Source organism: Oryx dammah, unplaced genomic scaffold (genome assembly GCF_014754425.2).
Source record: "Oryx dammah isolate SB20612 unplaced genomic scaffold, SCBI_Odam_1.1 HiC_scaffold_25, whole genome shotgun sequence".
Classification (NCBI taxonomy): domain Eukaryota; kingdom Metazoa; phylum Chordata; class Mammalia; order Artiodactyla; family Bovidae; genus Oryx; species Oryx dammah.
This window is the reverse complement of record NW_024070209.1, coordinates 14,530,520-14,557,829: the sequence shown is the minus strand read 5'-3', so window position 1 is coordinate 14,557,829 and position 27,310 is coordinate 14,530,520. Positions and strand designations below refer to the sequence as shown.

The following is a 27,310-nucleotide window of genomic DNA, read 5'->3' as shown; positions in this document are numbered from 1 at the left end:
GAAGAGTTTTAAAAGGCAATTTTAATTTAAAGAGTATAAAGATGTGGTTAATATGCCAAGTATTTCGTGCTATATCTGTTACCAGGTGGCTCAGTGGTAAAGAATCCACCTGCCAATGCAAGGAGACAGAGGAGATGTGGGTTCGATCCCTGGGTCGGGAAGACTACTCTTTCAGTATTCCTGCCTAGAGAATCCTATGGTCAAAGGACCCTAGCAAGCTACAGTCCAAGGGTGGCAAAGGGTCAGACATGACTGGGCACGCATGCAGGCACATATAAATAAACAAGCATAAGATATTTTCTAACAAGTCTAAAAGGTCACATGACCTACCTACTCTGCTCTTCTAAATTATACACTTTAAATTCAAATCTCACTGCTTCTAAATAATATTTTCATATACTATATAACAAACATCAAAGTTTATTAATAGCAATGTTCACTGTTAGTCAGCAAATTAGAGTAGCCTAGAAAAAAGATTAGCTTAAAGACAAAAGCCTTATTGTTGCTCTGTCATAATATCCCTTAATGTAGCTTAAGGAAACTCCAAAGAAGGGAACTTGCTTCCAGTGTAGGGGGCATGGGTTTAATCCTTGATTGGGAAACTAAGATCCCATATGCCACACGGTGTGGTGAAAAAAATGAAAAAAATTTTTTAAGTACAGTGAAATAAACAAGGGTTCTTTTCCAATAAATAAATGCAATGTTCTGCACCATTTGTTTAAGGAACTAAAGGATAATGATCCTATAGGAAAAACCAGGAAATCAATCCAGAAAAAGAGAATGACAACAATTAAAAGTCAAAGTGTGAATAAAAGCAAGATCCGTCTAGGGTGGTAAGTATTTCTCACTCACTTCAAACGGGAAAAAATAGACTGGAGAAGAATTTCTACAAACAGAAAATATACAGTCCTAAGATTATAAATGGATAAAAAATTTTTATAAGGAACTGTGAGGATGATAGCAGACTTCTCATAAAAATAACAAAGGTCAGCAGGCAACTGAGTGTGCTCAAAATGCTGAAGGAAAAAACAATGTTAATTCTCATCTATTCTATATTCCAGTGACCAGCCAAATAAGGACGAGGGTGTTTTCAGACACTACGCTGAGAGAGTTTACAATCTACAAAACTTCATTAAAAGAAATATTAAAGCAGGTCTTTTAGTTAAAAAGCACAGAGAAGAGCAAGAACCTGTAATGTGAAGCTAGAGAGCAAGAAAAAAAACAGACAACTCGAGGGGAGGAAAAATGGAAATTGAGTTACAGATGTAGAAAACAAACTTATCATTACCAGGGGGTAAGGGCGGGGAGGGACAAATAGAGATTGGGATTGACATATACATGCTGCTATGTATAAAGTAGATAACTAATAAGAACTTAATGTACAGCATAGAGAACTCTATTCAATATTCTGTAATGGCCTATATGGAAAAAGGATCTAAAAAAAGAGTGGCTATATGTATAACTGAATCACTATGCCGTACACCTGGACCTAATATAACAATGTAAATCAGTTATATATAATTGATTTAAATAAAAATTTAAAATACAAGAAATCTTTAAACTTTTTTTATTACATATGAGTAAAAAGAGCAGTTTTTTTTGGTCTATACTACGAGTTTTCTGTTACAATTTGAACAAAGTAATATTTACTTCAATAAAATTTAAGCACTGGACACAAAACTAATTCTGAAAAAGTTACCAATAAAACTAGACAAGATGTCAGGGAACCTGCAAAATGAAGATTCCTTCCACCCAAACAAAACAAGACAAAAAAACATCTAATTTTCTGTAGGAGCTGATGTGATGTTCAAAGCTTATGGGAAACAAATTTAACCCATAGTGAATAATAGTATTCTAATGTTTCTCCTCACTATGTGAACTCAGCTTCAAACTTTTCCAACAGGGGTTATAACTAAATACTCATTCATTGTATAAGTGAAATGTGTATGCACTGAAAACTGATATATGATCAAAAAATTAAAAATTACTGTCTCAAAAAACACTGCTTTATAAAAACCTGGTAGAGGTACCGATAGGAAGAAACACCAAAGCTCAAAATAAAATAGAAACAAAAGAACATCTTAATAATTTAGGAAAATGAACCTTCACATTTTATCATCTCAAAACTTGGAGATTGCAAAATATGCAAATATAACATGTTGAGAATGGCTACACCTGTTTGTTACATGTTTACATATCATGAACAACAAGGATGCTGTATTTTCTACACAGCCCTGTGTGAACAAAAACCAACCAAATCTATTACTGTAAAATCAAATCAACGTTATCAGGTTAAGCAGGACTCTACTTTGCATGCAAGCTTTATTATTTGACATGTTAGTTAACCTAAACCCACCTGACTGGAGATGTCCATTACGGCATGTCAAGTTAGTACTGTCATTATAGACGTCCGTTTGTGACTTGGAAAATTGCAAACTTGGTTGCAGCTTCTCTATGCAACAGAGGGGGATGTAAAAAAGAAAAAAATAAACAAACAGAAAACAACATAATAAAAAATGTTTATGTGAAAATTAAAAATGATTCAAGGTGTTAAAAGGTTATATAGTGAAGGATTTTGCATTTATATAAAATTATCTTTAACAACATAACTAATTAGCAAAAACTCAGACATTAAAATAGCAACAAAAATAAACAAGTGAATGACTATATTCAAAATATGCATTATTCAGGTTTGGTAACCTGAGGCAATTCTATAACACTACTATCACCAGTAAACATTTCCTGGATATCCAATACATCCAAATCATTGTACAGGGAGAACAGGACAGAGTTAGAAAGAGAACATTAAGAAGACTTTACAGAGAATGTGGGCTGTGAGTTGGCTAGGATCTGGAAAGATTTTAAAAAAAAAAAAAAAAAAGGACATCTCATCAGCAAAAAAGAAATGCGACAAAGCAGAAAGGAATAAGCAAGCTGTAGAACTGTGTGTACAGTACCCAACCATTTATTTAAACACACATGTATATTTGTATATATATAAATTCTCTCTAAAAAAGACCCAGAGAAACTGGTAAATACTAGCTGCCTCTGGGGAGGGGAAATGAGTGGATGGGACATAGTATGGGATGGATGCTTTTCCAACTTCTCAAAATTTTTGGCATGTGCATATAGTATCTATTTTTAAATTAATCAAGATTTTAAAGGATTATATCAACCCTACTCTTCCCCTCCAGTTCAAATTACAATGTGATCCTCTCAAGATCTGGGTCTTTTATGTCTAGGACCTGAAGCCCCAAAGTGTAGCAGTTTGAACTTTCTTGCCACTCTACATCATTGCTGCAGTCTTTCCCTAGTCAAGTCACCCCATATTGCTAACTGATGAACACCTTGCTCCACCATTCACTCATTCACTAGTATGAACTTGCTTCAGCATTAGTTTCACAAGGGTTTCAAGGATTAAATAAAGTAATACATAAAGGACCTACCTGGGCTTCATTTATATTAGGGCTAAATTTTGACCATGTCTATTTTATTGAAATACTCCAAGTTATCATTACTGATTCTTTTTTTAAATGATTTATTTTTATTTATTTATTTGGCTCTGCACGATCTTAGCTGCAGCATGTGAACTCTTAGTTGAGGCATGTGGGATCCAGTTCCCTGACCAGGGATTGAACCCAGGCCCTCCTCATTGGGAGCAGAGAGTTTGAGCCACTGGACTGCCAGGGAAGTCTCTCATTACTGATTCTTATCCCCAGGACTAAGAAGTCAATGAAACGTAACACATATATACTGACTCTCTTAAACTTTCATTTCTAGGGTCAGACAAGCAGGCGCCCTGCTTGGTTTATGGTACAAACACACATGCCTTTGGGACAGGTTAAATAGCAGCTACCCTCTCTGCACAAAGCACAAAGCTTTTGTATCCTAGAACTGGCTGATACAATATACCTTGGAGCCCTTTTATTATTGTTAGTTAACAGATAGGTCATCTGATTTTTCTCAAAGATAATACTCATCAAATCACCATATTGAGAAAGAAACCATTTGTGTTGGTAAAAGACATAAATTAGAAAAAACTGATTTGTAAATGTCTTATTTATCAATTAACAATCTCTTCAACATTCTCCTCAATGTTAACAAAAAGGTCACGTAAACATTCATTATATAGCCAAAAGAAACAGAAACAAATCCTTAGTTCTGATAACTAAGAATGAAAAACCACAGAACTTGTTTGTAGGGTTTACATTTATATGTGTGAAAACACACACATATACAATAGCAGGACACAGCTAATGCGAATCTGCTCCAGTTCATTTTTTTTTTAAGAAAGTAAACATAGTTTAACGCTTCCTTTTAGAATGACTAAAGGTCATAGATTAACCAATGATTTAACATAAAACAAGTCACCTTGCTTGCTGATCCCCTCATGGGCAACCCCCACACAATCATCTCAGTGATCTACTTAGAAGGGAAATCTTACCGCATAACTCGTGGATTTAAAACCCTTTAGCAGCTTCCTGCTGCCCACAGATCAGCACTGAAGCTCCCTGATATGACCAGTGAGGTCTGCCACAATCTGCCTACACTTCTCATGCCTGAGCAATCCCAAATTCACATCTCCATCAGCACCATGGTTTTCCTTGTCCCTCAGCCTATGTTCATGCTGTTGGTTCCTCCTGGAATATCCTTATTCCCAAACATTAATAACTTTTATGTATCTTTTTAAATCCCCACTTCAGTTTTTACTTCTTCCAGGAAGACTTCTCAGACATGTGTTTTCCCATCTCCACAAAATACATACATATCTCCATCCTGCAGTGATGATTTATCTATTTATGCCTCTTCCATTATATCAAGAGCCTTAAACAGAATATTTTATCCAATCTATCAGTAAATCTGTTCGCTCAACCTTCAAGTATAATATTAATTCACCTGATGGTTACTCCTGGTATCACCCTAGTCCAAGACTCCATTTTCCCCCTAGCTTACCATAACAGTTGTCTTACTCATACTCTTGCAACATCACAACCAGGGATCCTTTTTATACAGAGGTCAGATGATGTTATTCCTTTCCTAAAACTCCTTCTCACTGCACCCCACTTCACATGTGGTAAAGCTCAAATCTTCAGAGTGCCCTCTAAAACCCTGCCTGTTGTCAAGACCCTCCCCTCCCCACATCCCCCATCAGCTCTCCAATCTCTACTATATTCTCCTTGCTCTGGCGCACTGGTCTCTTTGCTGTGTGCTCAGTCGTGTCCAACTCTTTGCCACCCCATGGACTGTAGCCAGCTAGGCTCCTCTGTCCATGAGGATTCTCCAGGCAATAATACTGGATTGGGTTGCCATTTCCTTCTCAAGAGGGTCTTCCCTACCCAGAGACTGAACCCAGGTCTCCTGCATTGCAGGCGGGTTCTTTAGCGTCTGAGTCACCAGGGAAACTCAAACATGTCAGATGTGTTTTCTTAAGGCTTTGCATCAGCTCTTACTTCTCCGTAGACATTCTTCTCCCAGACACTTGCAAGACTAACTGATGTCAGCTTCTCAAAGAGGCATACCCTGACCATCCTATTTAAAGCTAAAAATTCAGACCACCTCTCATCTACTCCTAAACCCTTGTGCTGTATTTTATGCTTTCTTTCCTCCATGTATTTATCACCATCAATGGCACCCCACTCCAGTACTGTTGCCTAGAAAATCCCATGGACAGAGGAGCCTGGTAGGCTGCAATCCACGGGGTCGCTATGAGTCAGACACAACTGAGTGACTTCACTTTCACTTTTCACTTTCATGCATTGGAAGAGGAAATGGCAACCCACTCCAGTGTTCTTGCCTTGAGAATCCCAGGGACAGCAGAGCCTGGTGGGCTGCTGTCTAAGGGGTCACACAGAGCCGGACATGACTAAAGCGACTTAGCAGCAGCAGCAGCAACACACGGTATAACTTGTTTATTCTATATGTCTATTGCCTACTGTCATTATTCCTCCTGCTAGAATATAAACTCTATGACACAGGGATCCTTGTCTATATCCTAAGTGCTTACAATATGGTAACCACCCAATAAATAGTTCCCAAGTTAAGAAATAAATTCAGTTTATATCCCTTGGTACTGTATCTGGTACAGAGTAAGGATTTAAACTGGACACTGAATAAAGCTAAATTTTTTTAAAAGAGCAACTGCCAAGTATACCAAGAAGTCAGTGCCAAAATTACCTTTCTATTTATAGCAGATTTTACATTTAACCTTTGCTCTAAGGTTCACTTTGACTAAATTAAAGATATATTATACACACGAACTCTTCCCCACCTCTATCAGAGAAGATATATCCTCTCAAACCCTGTGTAGGGAACTCCCAATATCATTCTTCATCCTAATTGGATGCCTGTCAGCCATCCCACCTCTGAAAGGCTCCATTTTTTGAATAGCACATGATACTCAAATACACTCTACTGTGCACTTTTGCACACTTCTTCTTTACTGTCTTTTGTATGTAACTCCCAGAAATTCTGCATTCTCAGAAGACAGGAATATGTTGATGATGTCTTTTATTCCATCTTCTCTTTTTTAAACTAACGTCTTTCATGAATGGACAAATTGTATTTTTGATAATAGACAACAACAGCATCCAAATATTAATTCTATTAATACCTAGCTTCATGTTATATTACTATTATATATCCTTTTCGTCCATTCTTCTAATAACACAAATAAGAAATTACAAAGCTGTATTTAAAGACAAGTCTACAAACTGATGAGCTGCTTCTAATGTTTTACCATATCACAACTTCCAATAAAATATTAAAAACCAGCTACTGTTCAATTTGAAACAAGTTATAAAATGTTCCATAATCAAACAATCTCCATCACATATATTGAGACTCCGTATATATACTACAAGGTGTTACAGCTAAAACACATAGAAAGGACCAATTAGAACAACTAGGTAATTATTTTACTACAACAACCCTTGATGTACTATAACACGGTAACCCTCACTTAAGAAGGTGAACCCTGTCAGCCAGAGGAGCCAGGGGAACACTGTCTTATTAGCTATCTGAAAACAGTAAGGGCTTCTTTTTCAACAATGTGGGGGGCGGGAATTTATAAACTCAACAGACCATGTAAGAATGAATGGATGAATGACTGAACGAATAAAATACAAATGTATATATATTACTCAGAAGCAGGGGTGGTGATTACGCACAGGCAAGGAGATGAACAAAAATCAGCCTTTCTGAGTACTTGCTTACTCAACAATATATTGGTCACAAATATGGTGAGATAATAATTATCTATCAGCCTCATGTTACAAATGAAATAAAAAAGACTGAGACACGCTAAGTAACTTATCAAAGTTGCAGAGCAACAAATAAAGTCTGCCTGTTTGCCAAGTTTCTATACTACCTGTATCACTTCAAGCTATGGTAGAACCAACCACTCAAGAAGGGTGGGTTTTAGTTCCACTTTGTTTGAAGGGTAGATTTACCGTAACATATGTTTAAAGCCTATACCATCAAATAGAAAAAGAGAAGTTTCTCATTATAGTCCTTTTTCAACTGATAAACATAGAAAGAATGACAATTACAATGTCACTGGGCACAAGTCATCAACTGCTACTAACATCATTAAGAACTACTGATGGATAAACACAAAACCACCTATCAAGCAGTCTTATCATTAAGAAATAAAAATCTACTTTCAATCCAATTAAGGCTCTATATTCAAATATCAATTTACAGGGAGGACAAGAATATATGAAAAGATAACATGGATATACACGCAACAAAATAGAGACTATAGGAAAAACTATGTGGCGAAGATTTGGTTCATAAACAAACAAATCACAAGAAAAAGAAAAAACATATGTATATTAAAAAAGACATATAACATAAATCTTCTTGAGATCCGGATTCACACAATTATAAAAAAATAGTAGCAGTTATTAAATTATGAGATACTGACTGCACATTATATATTAAATCTAGAAACTGACCTTTTTTGGCTATTATTTTTATGTTTGTATTAAAAGAACTATTTATTTGTTTAGGTGTGATATGGTATTTTGGCAATTTTTTCCTCCTGGTGGTCATGTCCATGACCCCATTTAACACATCTTCCTCAGAAGGAGGAATCATTACCTTCATTACCTATAATGAAATGAGTTTTCTTTTTGAAGGTTCCAAGTACAAAGCAAAGTGAAAAATAAAAATGACACACAGGAAATAAGGGAAGAAGGGAAAGAAGGGAAACATAAGAAGGTATATTCTTCTCACTTTGGGAATTTTATTTTTAAAGCATCTTTATCTTTTGAGATACAACATAAAATATTTATAAATGAAATAAAAAGATATCAAGAAATAGTTTCAAAATAGTAATATGAAGCTGGGGAAAGTGGGCAGGGATATAAACTGGGGTTTGCAAACATTTTTTGTAAAGAGCCAGAGAGTAAATATTAAAATATTTTCAAAAGTTATATATTAAGAGGCTTTGCAGGCTACATGATCTCTGTATCAACACCTCAATTCTGTCACTGCAGCACAAAAGCAATCAGATAATATACAAAGAAATGAGAGCAGCTTTGTGTCAACTTATAAAAACAGGCAGTGTACTGAACTGAGTCCATAGGCTATAGTTTGCCAATCTTGAATCAAGGCCAATGATAAACTGATAATTACCAAAGTTGAGTGATAGATAATTAGTCCAATATGCTCTTTTCTGTATTTTAAAATTTTCATGAGTTAAAAAAAAGACTAGAACATATTTTCAAGTGTGTTCTTGTGTGACCATTGATCCAGTGTGATCACTGATTTATTTCTAACTACATTTAGAATTTCACTAAACACAGATTTCAAATGTATCTCATTGCAGTTATACAATTCATTAATTGATACCTAATAGCTGTAAACGGTCCTTGGCCATAACTAAATTAGTCATCATTTTAGCCTGAAGGCGTCTAGCTCTTTCACACTGTTCACCTGAAAGAAAAAGAAGAAAAAAATAATTAAAATATCTACATTTACCTAACACTGCTTCAAGATAAGTTATCATAACAACTAATCTCAAGAGAAGTCATTGTCTTTATAAAGAAATTAAGAAAATATCATTTTCAAATAATATCTTAAAAAAAATCAGTTATAGTTCCTTATGATAGTATCAGACCTAGTGTGGTATTTCATGGATTTCATAGCTTATGAGACATATTTTTTCCCCTACATTTAAAAATCTCTGAATTTGGGAAGTGTTTTAACACCAGTGCCAACCTACTAATGCTATTAGCCAGACTGCAGTCACAACATAGCTTGTCACTGCCTCTGCATACAAAAATTTGGTCATATTAATATTTCTATTACAGCTATATCTAATAAGATCAAGAGAGCAAATTGAATAAGGTTAAAATTCAAATTCTATGTGATAAGAGAATGTGTTAATAGTTTAATTGACATTTTTTTCTCTTAGTGGTACAATTGAAGGCATCTTGAATTCAATGAAATATTTTTCTCATAACTAACTCATTTTCTTTGATCTCTTCTTCTATACATTTGACAAAAATTAGCAAATATATTTTGTACATAATTTATAAAGTGATGCTCATAAACTCATGAACGTCTCCAAGACCCAACCTCCCTGCTCTCTTTTATATAGAAGACCAGCTAGAGAAATAGTCAAAATAAAAAGGAGACAGAAAAAATCATGGTAAATATTGGACACATTGTAGTTATTGGAGATTAGCTGATATAAATTATAGAATCAGTCAGCCAGATAAAATATCTACTGGGTGGATTGATCCCTAAGGCTAAGATTCTTAGGCCATGTATTATAATTTCTGCTTTTGAATTTATCAGAGCTGTGATAGCTGAAGTACGTTACTCATTTAATAGTGTCACATATCACACATATTCACATACAGTATTTAAGAATTCAGGTTTTGAAGCCAGACTGCCTGAGTTCAAATCCTGACTCTACCTCTTCATGCCTATGAGACCTCAGGCAAGTTACTTAACTTCTTCCCACTTAAGGTTTTTAATCTGAAAAATAAGGATAACAGTAGCAGCTTCAGAGTGTAGGGCTGTGTGAAATTAAAAGAGATGGTAAGTATGAAGCACATAAAATGATGCTTCAGTACACAGTATGTGTGCAAAAATTGTTGTCTATATATTTAACGATAATATTAGACTCTGATTTTTAATTTGATGTGACAGAAAAGATGAAAAATAACTACTTTTATTTTAAAAGGTCATGTGTAAATAAAAAAAAAACCAAAAACATTATAGCTCATATTCTAACACGCAGTCAAGCATTATCCACAGTGCACAAGGGGGATCTGTGGATTAATACTCCTTCCCTGCCTTGACAGCGAGGAAAGGATGAAGTTTCAAAGCCAGGGCTGCAAATAGGGTTAAAATATCATGAATCGTGCTTCCAAGGAGGACACAAGTAATATACCATTTTTTATCTTACTGCTATAGGTAATCAAGTTTAAGCATATTTGGTCATAACTTCATTTTTAGCACAGGTAATAAAGCATTAACTGTAAGTCTAGAAAGAGTAACAGTAACATTTGAAAATCTGTTAAATACTTTTATTTAGATAAACATATCTGAAATCAGGGCAATCATGTGAATATAATTTGGGATGCCACTAAATAAATACAAACACAACCTTACCTTGTCCTGTAACTATGACGGCTATTCCTTTTTCTAGTTCTTCAATACCTTTCTTATACCATTCCACAGCTTGGTCCTTTTGTCCTACTTTAAAATAAAAATAATAATTTGTGTAAATCATGTGTGTGTGTGTGTGTGTGTGTGTGTGTGTGCATGTGCTAAGTTGCTTTAGTCGGGTCTGACTCTATGTGACCCTATGGACTATGTAGCCCACCAGCCTCCTCTGTCCATGGGATTCTCCAGGCAAGAATACTGAAGTGGGTTGCCATTTCCTTCTCCAGGGGATCTTCCTGACCCATGGAAGATCTTGGGTCTCCTGGACTGCAGACAGATTCTTTACTGTCTAAGCCACCAGCGAAGCCGAACCTAAGAATACACTAAACATTTTCCAAAGCATGCTGTTTTTAGGAGATACACAGATGAAAAAAGGGGGGCAGGTTGTGATTAAGTAAGCTTGAAAACTGTTATTCTGTAACTTCTTAGTTCTTTAGCATTCTAATGAGTAAGTGGCTCTGCAAGAGAGGAATACATACCTCCATGTTTCTCAATTTCAGAGCAGAGAGTCTTTTGTTGTTTATCATCTCATGGTATCAATGCTTAAAACCACTGTAATAGTGTGTTAGAGAAATAAACTTGACTCCTCAAGATTTTACTTTAGATAAATGGTTTTAAACATGATTTCAATAATAATAATAAGAAAAAAACACTGTTTAACCTAATTGTATTCAAATATGATGTAACATGTTCATTGCTGGGTGATCCTTTCAAGAGTTAGTTTTTATTTAACAAATGACAGTACCGTGAGAACTGGCATAAAAGGTCGCACATGTGGCCATCTAGTAACACATTTCTATTTTCTTTGAAACATAACATTTATTCTTGATTCAAAACTAAGCTCTAAAAGGACCTAAAAATTCAGCATGATCAAAATATGTGTAGAATATTTCTTTAAAGTGGCAATAAGTATATGCAAATTTCATTGGTTTTGAAAACTAATTTCTTGGTCCTTCTGCAACGCCTCATAAGTGGCTAATACAGAGATACAGTAAAGCAAAGGTGGAAATCATCCATAAGAACTGCTTTTCATTTTTCTCAACTCGTCCCTATTTAATTAAAAATTCCCATGCTATTCTTCAATATGATTTGAAATGTCAAAATCATTAAAATATCATGACGCTCTTGATAACAAAGAATAGATGAAGTCTTATTATAAACATCACACACAATAACTAAGAAACGCTGTTGGGCTTCGCTGGTGGCTCAGTGGTGGGGAATCCACCTGCCAGTTCAGGAGACACGGGTTTGACCCCTGACCTAGGAAAATCCCACAAGCTGTGGAGCCACTAAGCCTGTGCGCCACATCTACTGAGCCTGTGTTCCAGAGCTCAGCAGCCGCAACAACTGAGCCGAAGTGCTGCGACTACTGAAGCCGAGGCGCCTAAAGCCGCGCTTCACAGCAAGAGAAGCCTCCGCACCGAGAAGTCTGCACACACCGCGAGCGGGGCCCCCACTCACCGCAACCAGAGGAAAGCCTGCTCAGGAATGAAGACCCAGGACAGCCATAAATAAATTAAAAATTTTTCAAAAACAGAAATGCTGTCCCCTTATCAGTGTGTACCTCTGACCACCTTCCTCCGCCCCCTCTTAAATAAATCACCAACTAGATTTGGCCCCATAGGGTACTTTCTTTCTTACTATGGTACCATTAATATTTTACAGTGTCTGACCCAGAATAAGTGCTCGATAAGTACTTGATAATGACACACAAAGAAATTATTAAGCATTTCAGTCAATTCAAGCTATATAGATGCTTATTTTCCAGTTTTTTGTTAAAAGAATCTGTTTACATTTTTGGTTTTATAATTTAAAAAAGAAGCAAATTATAAAAATCAGTAAAATAGCGTTTGCATTCTGAGTGGTGGGAATATTGATAATAATGTCACATTTGCCTTAGAATTTTAAAAATAAAGTGCAATTTAACAGATACAACAAAAGTTTCCTTTGTTGCTCCTCTTCCCATTTCCACGCTCCTTTCCTTCCCAGAAATGGTATTAAGAACTGAGTGCCTATCCTATTTGTACATTTTTTCTATTGTTCCTATTTGTATCATTTTATTTTAAACATATACATTGTTTCGAGACCTATGTAGCTATATAGAGATCCAGTTCATTCATTTTGACTTCTGTATAGTATCCTACCCCATAGTTTATTTCCTATGAAAAGATATGTAGGTTCCCAGTTTTCCAATATTTCAAATAATGTTACAGTCTGGCTCAGAGGTTAAAGCTTCTGCCTGCAATGTGGGAGACCTGGGTTCGATCGCTGGGTTGGGCAGATCCCCTGGAGAAGGAAATGGCAACCCACTCCAGTATTCTTGCCTGGAGAATCCCATGGATGGAGAAGCTTGGTGGGCTACAGTCCATGGGATCACAAAGAGTCGGACACGACTGAGCAACTTCATTCAAACAGTCTTGTACCTGTCCCTTTATATATATGTGTCCGTTTCTCGTAGAATTGATGAGTCATAGGTTCATCACATATTCTCTATTAACCGGAAATCAACAAAACAGTTTTTGAAAGTGATTGTGCCAATTTATACTCCTATTAACAGCGTATGACTGTCTCATTGGCAACATCTGAACAAAATCTTTTAAGAAATTTTACCACATTACATGGAGGCAAGTGAAATGACTGATTCTGTACAAATAAACTCACATGCTCAATAATTACTCAATTACCTAATATTCTTTGGTAATAGGAAGTTGATTTACTGCCTTATTTGAATCTCGGATGTCAGTATGATAGTAGAAAATGAAAATGCATAGATTATCTCTTATGTAAAAAGTACAAGACCACTGGAGAAAGGAGAGATGTATAAATCAATAGAACAGAAATACAGAAATAGACCCATACAGACATTATTGATCTGACTTTGACAAAGATGACAAGGTAATTCAAAGGAGAAAGAAGAGGTCTTTAAAAAAACAACACTGGAATAACAGTTATCTATAAGCAAAATAACTTCACATGACATACAAAAATTAACTTAAAATGGGTTATAAACCTAAATGTAAAACCTAAAAATATAAAATTTATAAAAGAAAACAGACAAAATTCTTTGTGATCTTGGCTTTAGGCCAATCACAAACCTTAACAAGAAAAATTGATAAACCAGACTTCATAAAAATTAAAAGCTCCTGCCCTTCAAAAGACAGAGTTGACAATATAAAGACAAGCCACAAACTGACAGAAAATATCTGCAAACAATACGTCTAATAAAGGTCTTGTAACCAGAACATATACAGAGCTCTTACAATGATATTTTAAAAAGTCATTAAAAAATAGTGTCCAAAAGATCAAAACATACACTTTACCAAAGAAGAGAGCACAAGAAATAATGTTCAACATCATTAGCTATTAGGGAACTACAAATTAAAACTACATGATTTTAATTTTGAATGGAAAAAATTAAAAGACAAAATATAATGAATTTCTCATATATTTGCAGGGGTGACTATAAAATCATATGGCCATTTTGGAAGAGTCTGGTTGTTCCTCACAACATTAACATATTCTTACCACATGATCTAGCTCTTCTTCTACATATTTACCCTAACAAATTGAAACTCAAAGACCTGTGCATGAATGTTCACCAACTTTATTCATAAAAGCTAAAAACTGGAAACAACCCAGATGTCCACCATTTCGTGAACAGATTAACAAATTAGGGTACATCCATACACAGAATACTACTCAGCAATAAAAAGGAACAAAATACTGATGCATGTAGGAACAGAGATGCATCTCAAAAGCGTGCTAAGTGAAAAGAGCCTGACACAAGAGGCTACACACTGTACGATGCCATTTACATGACAAAACTATAGGGACAGACCAGACTGTTGACGGCCAGTGGCAAAGGCGGGTGCAAAGGTGCAAAACTAGAAAGAGACCCAAGGGGGCTTCTGGGGTGACAAAACATTCCATATACTGACTGTAGCGACAGTTTACACAACTGTTTGTCAAAACTCACTGAACTATACAGATCCCTAAAAAAAAGGTAAACTTTACGGTATGTAAATCATAAAAAGTGCAATACTCTAACATTTAGATATAAGAACATTTATTTTGAGTTGGATAATAATACCAGAGCTAAAATTTTGCTTACAAGAATAAGATTAGAAGAGAAAAACTAGAAAAATATTTTTAAAATATCCGTTTGAAGGGATCAGAGAGTTTTCAAAACAGTCAAAATTACCAAAATTTGGAAGGAGAGATCATTTCAGACCCATTAGGATGGTTATTTTGAAAATTACCAAAATATGAAAAAGAGAAAGGCCAAAGAGGTGAGTCTACCATCTGGGGCACTTCTCTGCTTTAAGTGAAGTGAAACTCACTCAGTCATATCCAACTCTTTAAGACCCCATGGACTGTAGCCTGCCAGGCTCCTCTGTCCAAGGAATTCTCCAGGCAAGACTACTGGAGTGGGTAGCTTTTCCCTTCTCCAGGGGATCGTCCCAACCCAGGGACCGAACTCAAGTCTCCTGCGTTGCAGGCAGATTCTTTACCATCTGAGTCACCAGAAAAGCCCAAGAATACTGGAGTGGGTAGCCTATCCCTTCGCCAGGAGATCTTCCAGACCCAGGAATCAAACCAGGGTCTCCCACATTTGCAGGCAGATTCTTTACTAGCTGAGCTACCAGGGAAGCCCGTCATCAATTCTGAATGAGAATTGACCAAGAGACTAAACCCAAGTCTCCTGCATTGCAGCGGATTCTTTACCATCTGAGTCACCAGAAAAGCCCAAGAATACTGGAGTGGGTAGCCTATCCCTTCGCCAGGAGATCTTTCAGATCCAGGAATCAAACCAGGGTCTCCCACATTTGCAGGCAGATTCGTTACTAGCTGCTACCAGGGAAGCCCGTCACCAATTCTGAGGGCGAATGTGACCAGACTCGTGGAACTAAGTTGACAAAAAATGAATTCTAGGGCATGCCCAGGAGAATTAGTGGCCAAGATTCCTAAATTTTGATTGAGCCCTTGCATCAGTGAAAAAGGCTAGCTTGCATATGGACTGACACCAACATTCAAATCACTTAAATCCCTTAAGTTAGGGGAATCTACAGCCTATAACCTTCGATGACCACCCTACTGACTAAATTTTTTATATATATATTTTTCATTTTGGATACGTCACACAGCTTGTAGGATTTTAGTTCCCCAGCCAGTGACTGAACTTGGATCCCGGCAGTGAAAGCACCAAGTCCTATCCAAGGGACCGCCAGGGAATTCCCCCTTTTGACTAAATCATGGCAGAAAAATCAAAACTTACAATGATCTCCAGCACGCAAAAGGCCTTCAGGATGCTTCAGCAGTTCTTGGTTTCCCTTATACATTTCCCTCTCTCCTATATGGGTCCCAATAACATTCAAAGTCAACCAACAAGACTACATCAAATCAAGAGAAGAAAGGGATGGCAGAAACTTCCAATCAATGGTTGCAGCTGTAGCTGAAACTATTAGCCAGTAATCTGAACTACATACACAGTATGGCTCATAATCTAGGAACTACATAATCTACGGACAGCAGTGGCCCAAGGGTCAAATGCAGTCAGCTTCCTGTTTTTCTATATGAAGCTTTACTGGATCACACCCCCTATATATGAGTGTTGAATAGCTGTGAAAGAGCCCTTGAACAATGGTTCAATAACAACAAAAAAACAAATGAGGGCTTTCCTGGTGGTTCGGTGGTCAAGAATCCTCCTCCCAAGGCAGGGGACCCAGGTTCAATCCCTGCTCTGGAAAGATCCTACACACTGAGGGACAGCTAAGCCCATGCACCACAACTACGTCTGTGTTCCAGAGACCGGAGTCACAAGAACTGAGCCCACGGACTGCAACTACTGAGGTCCGAGCACCTGGAGCCCATGCTCAGCAACAAGAGAAACCACTGCAGGGAGAAGTCCACCCGCCCACAACTAGAGCGTAGCTCCTGACTTGCTGCAACTAGAAAACGCCCCTGTGCGGCAACAAAGACCCAGTGAAGCCATAAATAAATCCTTATAAATGACCGCAAAAATGGGCAAAGAACTTTAATAGACATTTTTTCCAAGAAGATATGCAAATGGACAATAAGCACATGAAAAGATGCTCAACATCCTAAGTCATTATGGAAATGCAAATCAAAACTATGATGTGATACCACTTCTCATTAATTAGCATGGCCATTATTTTACAAAGTAGATAAACCTTGAAACTAACCAATGTGGAGAAATTAGAAACCCTTGTGCACTGGTGTCGGGAATGTAAAAATGCAAGGCTGCTGTGGAAAGCAATCTGGCAGTCTCTCAAAAAATTAAACATAATAATTAACATATGATCCCACAGGTCTACTCTTACGTGGCTACTCAAAAGCACTGAAAGAGGGGCTCAGAAACTTGTATACCAATATTTATAATATTATTATTATTTTTAGCTACGCCTTACAGCATACAAGATCTTAATTCCCAGACCAGTGATCAAACCCACGCCGCCTGCACTGGAAGCACGGAATTTCAGCCACTAGACCACCAGGGAAGTCAGCATTATCAACAATAGATAGAAACAACCCAAATATCCAGGAGCAGATGAAAGGATAAACAAAACATGGCATACACATAGAATGGAACATTATTCAGACTGAAAAAGGAATGAAATCTGTTACATGCTTCAGCATTGCTTATAGATGCTGAAATGCTAAGTGAAGTGTCAGCCACAAAAGGACAGATACTCTGTGATTCCACTTATATGAGGTACCCAGAACTGGTGAAATCACAGAGAGAACGCAGAACAGAGGCTATCAGGGACTGGGACAAGGGAAGAATAGAGAAGGGGAAATGAGGAGTTATTGTTCAATGGGTACTGAGTTTTGGTTTGGGAGGATGTAAAGCTCTGGAAATGGACAGTAGTAATGGTTGCACAATACCGTGAATGTATTTTTCTTTTTTTTGGCCACGTGGCATGCAGGATCTTAGTTCCTTGACCAGGGATCGAACCATGTGTCCTGTAGTGGAAGCATGGAGTCTTAACCACTGGACTGCCAGAGAGTCCCCTGTGAATGTATTTAATGCCACTGATTTCCACACTTTAAATCACTAAAACAGCAAGTTTTGTTATCTATGTTTTACCACAAAAAAAAAAAAATTACTAAATGACCCATTACAGGCAGTTTGCTGACTCCTTGTATACAGCAATGAAAATGAACAATTACTGCCAAAAGTAACCTCAAAGATTAATCTGACAAGCATGAAGCGAACGGAAAGTCACTTAGTAGTGTCTGACTCTTTGCGACCCCATGGACTGTAGCTCACCAGGCTCTTCTGTCCATGGAATTTTCTAGGCAAGAATATTGGAGTGGGTTGACAAGCCCTTCTCCAGGGGATCTGCCCAACCCAGGGATCGGACCCAGGTCTCCTGCACTGCAGGTAGATTCTTAACCATCTGAGCCACCAGGGAAGTGCCCTCACAAGCATAATGTTGAGCAAAAGCAGCCATACACAAAAAGAATGTCAACTGTATGATTTCATTAATAAAGCTGATTTATGGTGTAAGAAGATAGGAACTGAAGATACCTTTGTGCAGGGTGTGGAAAGGTGGTAAGCAGAAGGGAGGATGAGAAAGGCAGGCTTCCAGAGCAATATTTTATTTTTTGACCTGGTGAGGTTTCAAAATGCTATGTTCACTTTAATAATTCATTAAGCAATACACAAAGTGTGTACTTCGTGTATACTTTAATAGAAGTGTACTTAAAACTGAAAAAAAAAATACAAGAGGAAGATTAAGTATTTTGAAATGAAGAGTCCCTACACATTAAGTGAAAAAGGTTACAGATGAGTTTCTATGCAACATGATTCATTTTCTTCTAACGAATAAATATTTATGTTTATGTAACTAGACAAAGTCAGGAAACTTATCAGTAATCATCTAAGGATAAGATTACAGAAGATTTTTACTTTCTATATTTGTGCATTATTTTAATTTTTGATGTGTGTTACTGTACAAGCAACAAAAATACTGATGATATCCATCTTTAAATAAAGATAAGAATACTGGACTAATTTGCGGATTATCTATTGCATCTTTTTCTTCACATGTTAGTAGTACCCAGATTGCCACTGAGAAGATCAAAACAAGAGCAGCTTGGGTAGAGAGGATGTCAGTTTGCAACTATGTGAGTTAGAAGATAGAGATTTAAGTCCTTGCTCCATCATTTAAGAGCTCTCTGACTTTGGGAAAGTCAGGCAATCTCTCTGAGCTTTAGTTTCCTTACCTAAAAACAAGATGACACTTCTTTTACCTAACTCCAAGTTGTGGCAAAGACCAAATGAAACAGGGCATGGGATAATATTTTAATAAAAAGAGATACGTAAAAATTACTTTTGGCATACTTAGTAAATCCGTTGATAAATATAAATCCTTCCACTGCAGAACTGTATGCACAGTTGTATTTTTGCTCTTAAAGCCCACTGTTTTTACTCATCTATTTAGTCCTTCTTAAGCAACATTCTACAAAACAACTCCATGAAATAAGTATATCCATTTCCTACACAATGTTCTGCTAGCAACCTGCCAAGTGTCACATTTGAAAGTAATAGGAATCTTTAAAGACCTTACAGTAGATTTTAATGTGTGCTAATCCACAATGAACTATAGAGGCCATGAAGCATCAGACTGACAGCTCCCAGGTTCATTCTCTCATAGTTCACTATCACAGAAAAGGATCCTTTCTATTGTTTTAATTCAGCAAAAAGGCCGTATTTGCTTTCGTGTTCAAACATCAAGGTTTATTTCTGAAATGATTTATTTTTTTCCCCATTTAACTGGAAAGGTTTTCAACCCCATGTAAAGAAATCATTACAGTTTTGGACATTTTCTTTAACCTTAAGAATTTCAACTTATTTTTTTTTTAAATTAAATTTATTTATTTATTTATTTTTAATTTTTACTTTACAATTCCGTATTGGTTTTGGCATAGATTGACATGAATCCACCACAGGTGTACATGCATTCCCAAACATGAACATGAAGAAACATGAAGAATTTCAACTTATTTTCTTTAAAAATCTTTTGTATTTACTATGGATGGATGGTGGATAATTTTAACTTTTGTGCATTATCAGTATTTCCCAAATTCTCTATCAAGAGCTTGCATTCTGGGCTTCCCAGGTGGTTCAGCGGTGCAAAAAAAAAAAAAAATTCCATCTGTCAATGCAAGAGACACATGTTCGATCCTTGATCCGGTAAGATCCCACATGCCTTGGGGCAACTAAATGTCTGTACCGCAACTATTGAGCCTGTGCTTTAGAGCCTGGGAGACACAAATCTGGAGCCCATGTGCTCCAACTACTGAAGCTGGAGCTCCCTAGAGCCTGTGCTCTGCAACAAGAGAAGCCACCACGATGAGAAAAGCCCATGCACCACGACTAGAGAGCAGCCCCCCAGGCCACACTTAGAGAAAAGCCCACGCAGCGTGAAGATCCAGCATCACCAAAAATGCCTAAAAAGGCCAGTATTCATCTATGTGTACATGAGAACAAAAAATTCATTTCATCTCTTTTGTAATAAAAAGCTAGGATACTAAGTGAGGCCAAGAAGAGACTTCCATTTGTTTTTTCTGAACTAAGAGTCACAATTAACAAATATATTTTTATATCACTCTTTAGATAATTCTCCTTCTTCCCCAAATCACATTTAGACTGCTGTTTCCTAAAAGGAAGATAATAAAAACTAGATATCAAGGTTTAACAATGTTCAAGCATAACCTCTAGAGGCTGTAACCTTAAAAGAACTGTAAAATTAATAACAGTAGTTCCTATTTTCTGAGGATCTACTATGCACAAGTACGGAGTGGAGTATTTCACAAACATTATCTCAGTGTAGCAGGAAGTAACTTGCCCAGGATCCTGTACAGTCAGAATTCAAATGTCAATTTGGGTAAGAGGCACTGCAGTTTAAAAAGGATGAAATTAGACCCTCAAAACTGAGACAATGAAAAGCAGCCCCTGACATCCAGGAGCTAGTACCATTAACTAAACCTTAGTGTAAAAAAGAAATGATTTGACATTACAACTGTGCCTTGGTGTTATACTGAATATAAACAATTTCATAGAACATCAGACAGGTCCATTCTGTAATCATGAGGAATGAAGATAAAAACAAGACTACTCTTCAATCATGTCTATAAACACACACAAAACATGAACACTGCCCAAGCCATGAAACACCAAACATCCTCTTTGGGCTAATGAGTGCCTCTCAACCAACCATAGCTTCATCCTCACTCTAGTCTCCCCTTCTGTATCAAATTTAAGAAACTTAATTACAGAATTATCCACAATTCCTGAAAGCATCCAATCCAGAGCAAAACCTTGCTTCCATAACTCCTCAAAAAATCACTGAGTACAAGCCCAAATTCTGTACATTCTTTTTAGCTGCCTTTTCCTGAGATAAGGGATGGTTCCCCATGGTGTGTGTTCTCTTGGCTACAATAAGTAATACATCCCACTTTTTAAGCCACTGGTGTGTGTTCTAGTGATAGTTCACTGAAAGGCACTGGCAAAATTCACTTAAGAACAACAACAGTTAAGCACAAAGTATCTCCACTTCAGCATAAAATATCTGCAAAAGAGCAGAAAGATGTGAATAAGCATAATCTGTCTATGCTATACCCATATAGCTGTAAAACATTTATTACTCCCAAGAAAACCTCGATTTTGACATTTTTCTCTCCTTATTTACCAGAACAAACTGCTGAGTTTGAGTGTGCTCAAAGATGTTTTATTGTACAGGGTATCGAGCGAGAGCAGTTGTTAAGTCACAAAGCAAGAGCAAAAAAAAAGCTAGGTCAGCTTATTAATACCTTCACTACTATTATATGGGTCAAGAGAGAGGAAAATTAGTAGAAAAACAGAGAATCTATACTTTGCCAGAGTGAAAAATCCAACTATTATTGGGTAGAGCACAGAGAATAAGCTAGCAGAAAAACGGCAGGAAGGGTTAGGAAAGATCCTTCTTTGATAATTTAATACTTGTTTACTGACAATTGTCATCAGGATGAGTAACAATAATCTTAGGAATCTAGTTACCAGGTGAGTTTTACAGGGTTAACTGTATTTCACATTAGGAAGGATATAAACTATATATAAAAAAACAAAAACCCTAAAAACAGAACAAGGGAGGAAGTTCCTAAGAATGGCTGCCTTTTGGGCTTTAGTGCAAATGTCACTCCATATTCTTGCAGAGAAATATGAAATGTTTATTATATATTTAATAAAAATTAATGTTATTCTCTGGGAAAAGTATATTATCAGAATGTCAATCCATCAGAATAATTCTTTCCTTGTTCTAATCATTTAAAGCAGAAATGAGGCGCAAAAAAATTGCCTGAAATCAATCCTTTCAAACTGATGTCTCACAGTTTTTAGGAGTAAAAGAAAATATACCAGATCTCCAGATCTGATACTTCTGATTTCTACTCTCTAGCTTCACCTTCTGAAAATAGACGTGGATAAGCAAGTATTCTGTGTGTGCTGGGTTACATGAAATTATAAAATTATACAGAAATTAAAAAAATAAACCTCTTTTAAATATAAACTGACTAGAAATTTTAAACAGAAAAGGATTTTATTTAGATAATTCCTATCCTTGATGACAGATGCTGCATGCAGCCCTATCTTATCTTGAGAAACTGACTCTCTCTCATACACCACCCTGGGCCCTTGTTATCTGTCAAGTCCTACGTATCTGAGGTAACTGAACCACACCTAGAGAATCTGTACCACTGTATTACTCAGGAGATTCCAGGCTTGTCTACCTGTCTACCTGTAGGAGCCATGCAAAGCATGTTAGTTCATGTTCTGGTTAATCCGAAGAACCACTATTATAACCTCCTTTTCTCCCCCAAGTATTCCAAGGGGCCCTTGGAATTACACAATAGAGAATCTGCTTAGTATAAAATAAAAGTATGAAATTATGAATCTGTTCACCTAAACTCTGTTCCTAATTCTGCTACTGTGCGTTCAGTCTTTAAATTCCAATTTCTGCAGATATACAGCTGATATCATAGGTTATCAGTTTTCCAAAGATGTTCAACAATAAATAAAACATCCACAAATCATTTAACTCCTTGGGAAAAAATGAAGAATATATAAGAAAGAACACACACTTTTTTTTAAGAATACACACGTTTATTAATCACATAAGAAACATCTTAACACATCTCACTGGAGAGGAAGTCATTTTCTCTCAAGTTAACATCTAGAATGCAGAGCTGAGCAAATTAACTGGTATTCAATAAATGCTCTAATGAACAAACTTCACATAATCTTTTATTAGGTGAATAGAATTTGCTGTGCTATTCTTTTCTATTCAAAAATAGCATGGTTTTAGATAATCTAGGCCTTTATGAAAGTTCAGCATCACAGTTAAATATGCCATAAAAAAATAAAATTCAAAATAGTCACCACATAAACAACATTTACATATTACTTTGTTAAAATAAGATTTAATTTGGCCTTTATTATTTGAAGGCACCAAATGTGTCAATTACCTAACATCATGACAGTCTGAAATAGCCCACTTCACCTGCTGGAATAAAGTGGCTTTCAGTATATTTATAAACTAAGTCAAATTTTCAAGAGAAAGGGAATGCAGGTCATTACTAGCTCCTTAATGATTCAGGGGCTAACCACAGAGTTAGGGAACTTGTGAAGACTATCTATTCAATTCATTTCTATTTGTTCATATGTATTTTGATGCAGGAGGAAAGAGAGAATGAAATTCTCCTGGAATTAAGTTCTGTATTGTCAAGGATGCTGGAGAGGCAAACAGACCTCAAACATGAACTCCTGCATCTACTGAATTAAGGTTAAAATAGAAAAACTTTCAATATACTCAAGGGAGAATCTGAGATAAAAGAGAACCACAACAATGTAAACTCAGTTTTACTTCACTTTTAAAGGAAAATGAATATAACTAATTTGCTTCAGTTTGAACCAATTTCCTTTGGAATATAATGCAGCAGTTGTAGAACTCAAACTAAAGAGATATCATTGCCTATTCTGACATCCACTTTAGAAACTAAAGTATAAATAAAGCAAAACTGTTGAATAGAAACATTATCTGCTGAAAAAGAGTGAAACGTGATACACAGATTGCTGACAATATTTATACTTAAATATTTTAAGAGAACTTAAATATAATAGAGGCATATATGTGATACCCAAAGATAAATCACCAGCATGAAATCCAAGGTCTGAATTCCACTTCCATCACTTACCACTCACATGGAACTGATTTCTCTTTAAGAATCTAGGACCTTTTTTTAAAGCCTAAGTTTTCGTTGATCTCTCTTGCTATCTCCCAACTCCCATCACCCAGTGTTAACAAAATTTCCTTGTGTGTACTGGCATTCTCTTTTCAAATACAACAAATGATCTACCCTCAAATATATCCCTCTATTCAACTTTTGACCTAGATTAGTAAACTTCAGAGGACTCTATTATAATAAAATAGTACAATAAAACAGTGCTTCTCTAGAAAGGGATAATAGTATATGCTTCTTCATCCTCCTCAGGTGATCTTGGATCTTCCTTAAAGGTGGTAAATAAAGTAATCAATAAAAAATTTCCCTCCAAAACCACACAGTATTCTTTTCTTAAATGTGCCTCCTTTCTTCAACTTTTTGAAGCCTCCTCTCTGTCCTTTCACTCCAAGCCCATGAATACCTGCCTCCTTCCTTATATCCTACTTCCCAATCCAAGGCCCCACAAAGGAAATAGATTTCAACCAAACTGAAAATCTAGAACAGTTTGTGGAGCTAGTAGTGGAGACACTACAAATGAACTGCAGATTGCTTTTTTTTATACTAATGAACAATGCAAATGAGTAGTTAGAGGGAAAAGATCTCCGAAAACTGGAGTTAGAGATCAAAGGAGGGATTTTCAAAATGTTATAATTTCATTTATCATCTTCCATAAAAATTTTTCATCGAGTGAGTGAAAGTCGTTCAGTCGTGTCCGACTCTCTGCGACCCTGTAGACTATACGAATTCTCCAGGCCAGAATACTGGAGTGGGTAGCCTTTCCCTTCTCCAGGGGATCTTCCCAACCCAGGGATCGAACCCAGGTCTCCCGCACTGCAGGCGGATTCTTTACCAGCTGAGCTACCAGAGAAGCCCAACAGTAACTTCACCTCAGGGGGTAATTGTGAGGATTAAACAGATTACACATACAAAGCCAAGAAAATAGTGCCTGGCATATAAAAAGACTAAAAAAAAAAAAAAAAATGTTAGTTTAAAAGAAATCTGAAGAACGTGGTACCCTTGCTTTCATCCAGAAACAGAAATCTTCACATTTTACTGTAAAACAGTATGTATAAACTAACCCTATTCACTCAATATTTCAACTTAGAAACTTGGAATGGAATACTTGGAATATTCATTTAGATAAGATCAAATCAACCATGGGCAAAAGTTTTATACTAAAACAGAATTTTATTGAAAATACTTAGAAGTCATTATACTGATAAAAATAACTGTCATGAAACTTAAAAAATAGTGCAGATTCAGCTGTAATCTATATGCAGCTGTTCCTTTCAAAATTAAGTCACCATTTGTTCTCTTTTTCTGACACTACAGTACTCTGCTTTCACTAAAAGCCTGTAACAAGGAACAGCTTCTTCGATCTCAAAACCTTTTGGAAACCTGGCTCAGAGCAAGCCACTCTCTGTTCACAGCACTCGAAAGGATCTGTGTGGTCACCCTAGGACAACTGTCACTGTTAGCAAGCACGTCTAGGAGTCTCAGAGGGACTCGGGTCATACAGAAATGTAGGTGTAGGCTAGTATCCGAAACAAAGTCAGCGGCTAGCGCGCCTGAACGGGGAGAGCTTTTTCAGCTGAGACTCATACAGGATGAGGGTCTAGCCCCGAGGAAGCGGTCTCGCAGGGCAGATGAGTTTCGGGGGCGCCCGCTGGCTCCGTCAGGAAAGGGACGCAGGTGTTGCCCTCCCTCGGCGACCGCACCGCTTTCTTCCCGGCGCCGCCGCCCCCTCCCCCCTCCAGCTCCCCATTTACCTTTCTCGTCCTCATCGATGCGCAGGGCGACGGAGATGTACTCGAAGGCCTGTTTGTGGAACGCTCGGACGCGCTCGGCCTCCCCGCCTGGCACCGGTGCCGGGGGCGACGCCGAGGCCGGCGCGGCCCCGGAGCTCCTCTTGGCGGCCATGAGGGCGCGGGAGAAGCGCTGGCAGAGCCACACGAAGAGGAGCCCCAGGTGGAAGGCGACCAGGCGCAGCAGCGCGAAGCCTACGAACAGCGGGTAGGAGAAGTAGTACAGGTTCCGCTTATGCGGCGACTGGGGCGGAGGGGCCGGCTTGGGGGCGGGACGGGAGCGGGCCAGGCAGGGGGGCGGAGGCCTGGGAGGCACCGGGCTGCTGGGGCCGCCGGAGCCTTTCTTCTTCCCTCGTCCACCCGGAGAATTCATTCACAGCTCCCACTGCCGCCGCCGCCATAACCCGCCTCCCGCAGACCGACGGCGGCCAAGCGACGGCGGCGGCCACTGGGACGGCAAGGGCCACAGACCTCCGCGCGCCCCCGGGTCCCCGGAGCTGTGCACCTCCGCGCGCTGCTCGCCGGCCCCGCCCCTTTTCTCCTCGCCCGTCCGGGAGCACAACCCCTTCTCCTCCAGCGGTCGGTGGCTCCTGCCCCTCCCTCTCTCTGTCCTCTTGGCCGCTCGGTAGCTCAGAGCGGCGGCCGGGAGCGCAAGCGCAGCCCTCCCGACTCTTTCTTCGGCGCGTGCGCGCACGTCGCCGTCTTTGTTGCCCTGAGCTCCTTGTGCGCGTGTGCGCCGCTCACCATTCCGTCCCTTCCCTCGCGGAACTACATTTTCCAGTATGCAGTTCGGCCTACTTAGCCCTTAGGGATCCGTAGCTCAGTCGATTTCGCTGACCCTGGTAGCTCGGTATCAGGACACCTAGACCGTCAACTCAAGAAAGGGACCGCTGCAGCTTGGGGTCCCTCGGCTAGTTTGCAGGACTTGCGGTGTCATTGTTTTCTGATATTTCTTCCAGCATTTTCTGCCGGTGTTCCACAAAGAATGGTTGATCTCAGTTTCACCGCAAAAGTAATGGGTCCAATCTAGTAATTATCTAAGAAGACAGAGGTTGTAGGACGCTCAAAAACATCAGGTCACTGAAAACGAAAATGTTAGTTCATTGGGATGAAATAATCGATTCGAGAGGTTTAATTAAATTGGTAAGTATTTATTGACCAACATAGCATATTGGGCTTCCCTGGTGGCTCAGACGGTAAAAACCTCTGCCTACAATGCGGGAGACCCAGGTTCGACCCCTGGATCGGGAAGATCCCCTGGAGACGGAAATGGCAACCCATTCCCGTACTCTTGCCTGGAAAATCCCATGGACGGAGGAGCCTAGTAGGCTACAATACATGGGGTCGCAAAGAGTCGGACACAACTGAGCGATTTCACTTTCACTTTCAGACAGCATATTAAAAAGAGAGACATTACTTTGCCAACAAAGGTCCCTCTAGTCAAAGCTATGGTTTTTCCAGTAATCATGTATGGATATGAGAGTTGGACTATAAAGAAAGCTGAACGCTGAAGAATTGATGCTTTTGAACTGTGGTACTGA

The 27,310-nt window shown here is 38.0% G+C and overlaps 1 protein-coding gene across 4 annotated transcripts in view; it reads right to left on the bottom strand.

The window, feature by feature from the left end:
- SPAST (spastin) overlaps window positions 1–26,446 on the bottom strand; it is a 53,108-nt gene extending 26,662 nt beyond the window's left edge. The window contains exons 1-4 of one of the 4 annotated variants that reach the window (XM_040224580.1): window positions 25,734–26,441; window positions 10,627–10,713; window positions 8,854–8,937; window positions 2,357–2,452 (exon numbers count right to left, since the gene is read on the bottom strand). In XM_040224580.1, the coding sequence (XP_040080514.1) occupies window positions 2,357–2,452; window positions 8,854–8,937; window positions 10,627–10,713; window positions 25,734–26,142 (676 nt within the window). In that variant the 5' untranslated portion in view covers window positions 26,143–26,441. Of the gene's footprint in view, window positions 1–2,356; window positions 2,453–8,853; window positions 8,938–10,626; window positions 10,714–25,733 lie in introns of all 4 variants that reach the window. The other 3 variants (XM_040224581.1, XM_040224583.1, XM_040224582.1) reach the window with 3 other exon arrangements.
- Between the last annotated feature and the right edge of the window lie 864 nt (window positions 26,447–27,310).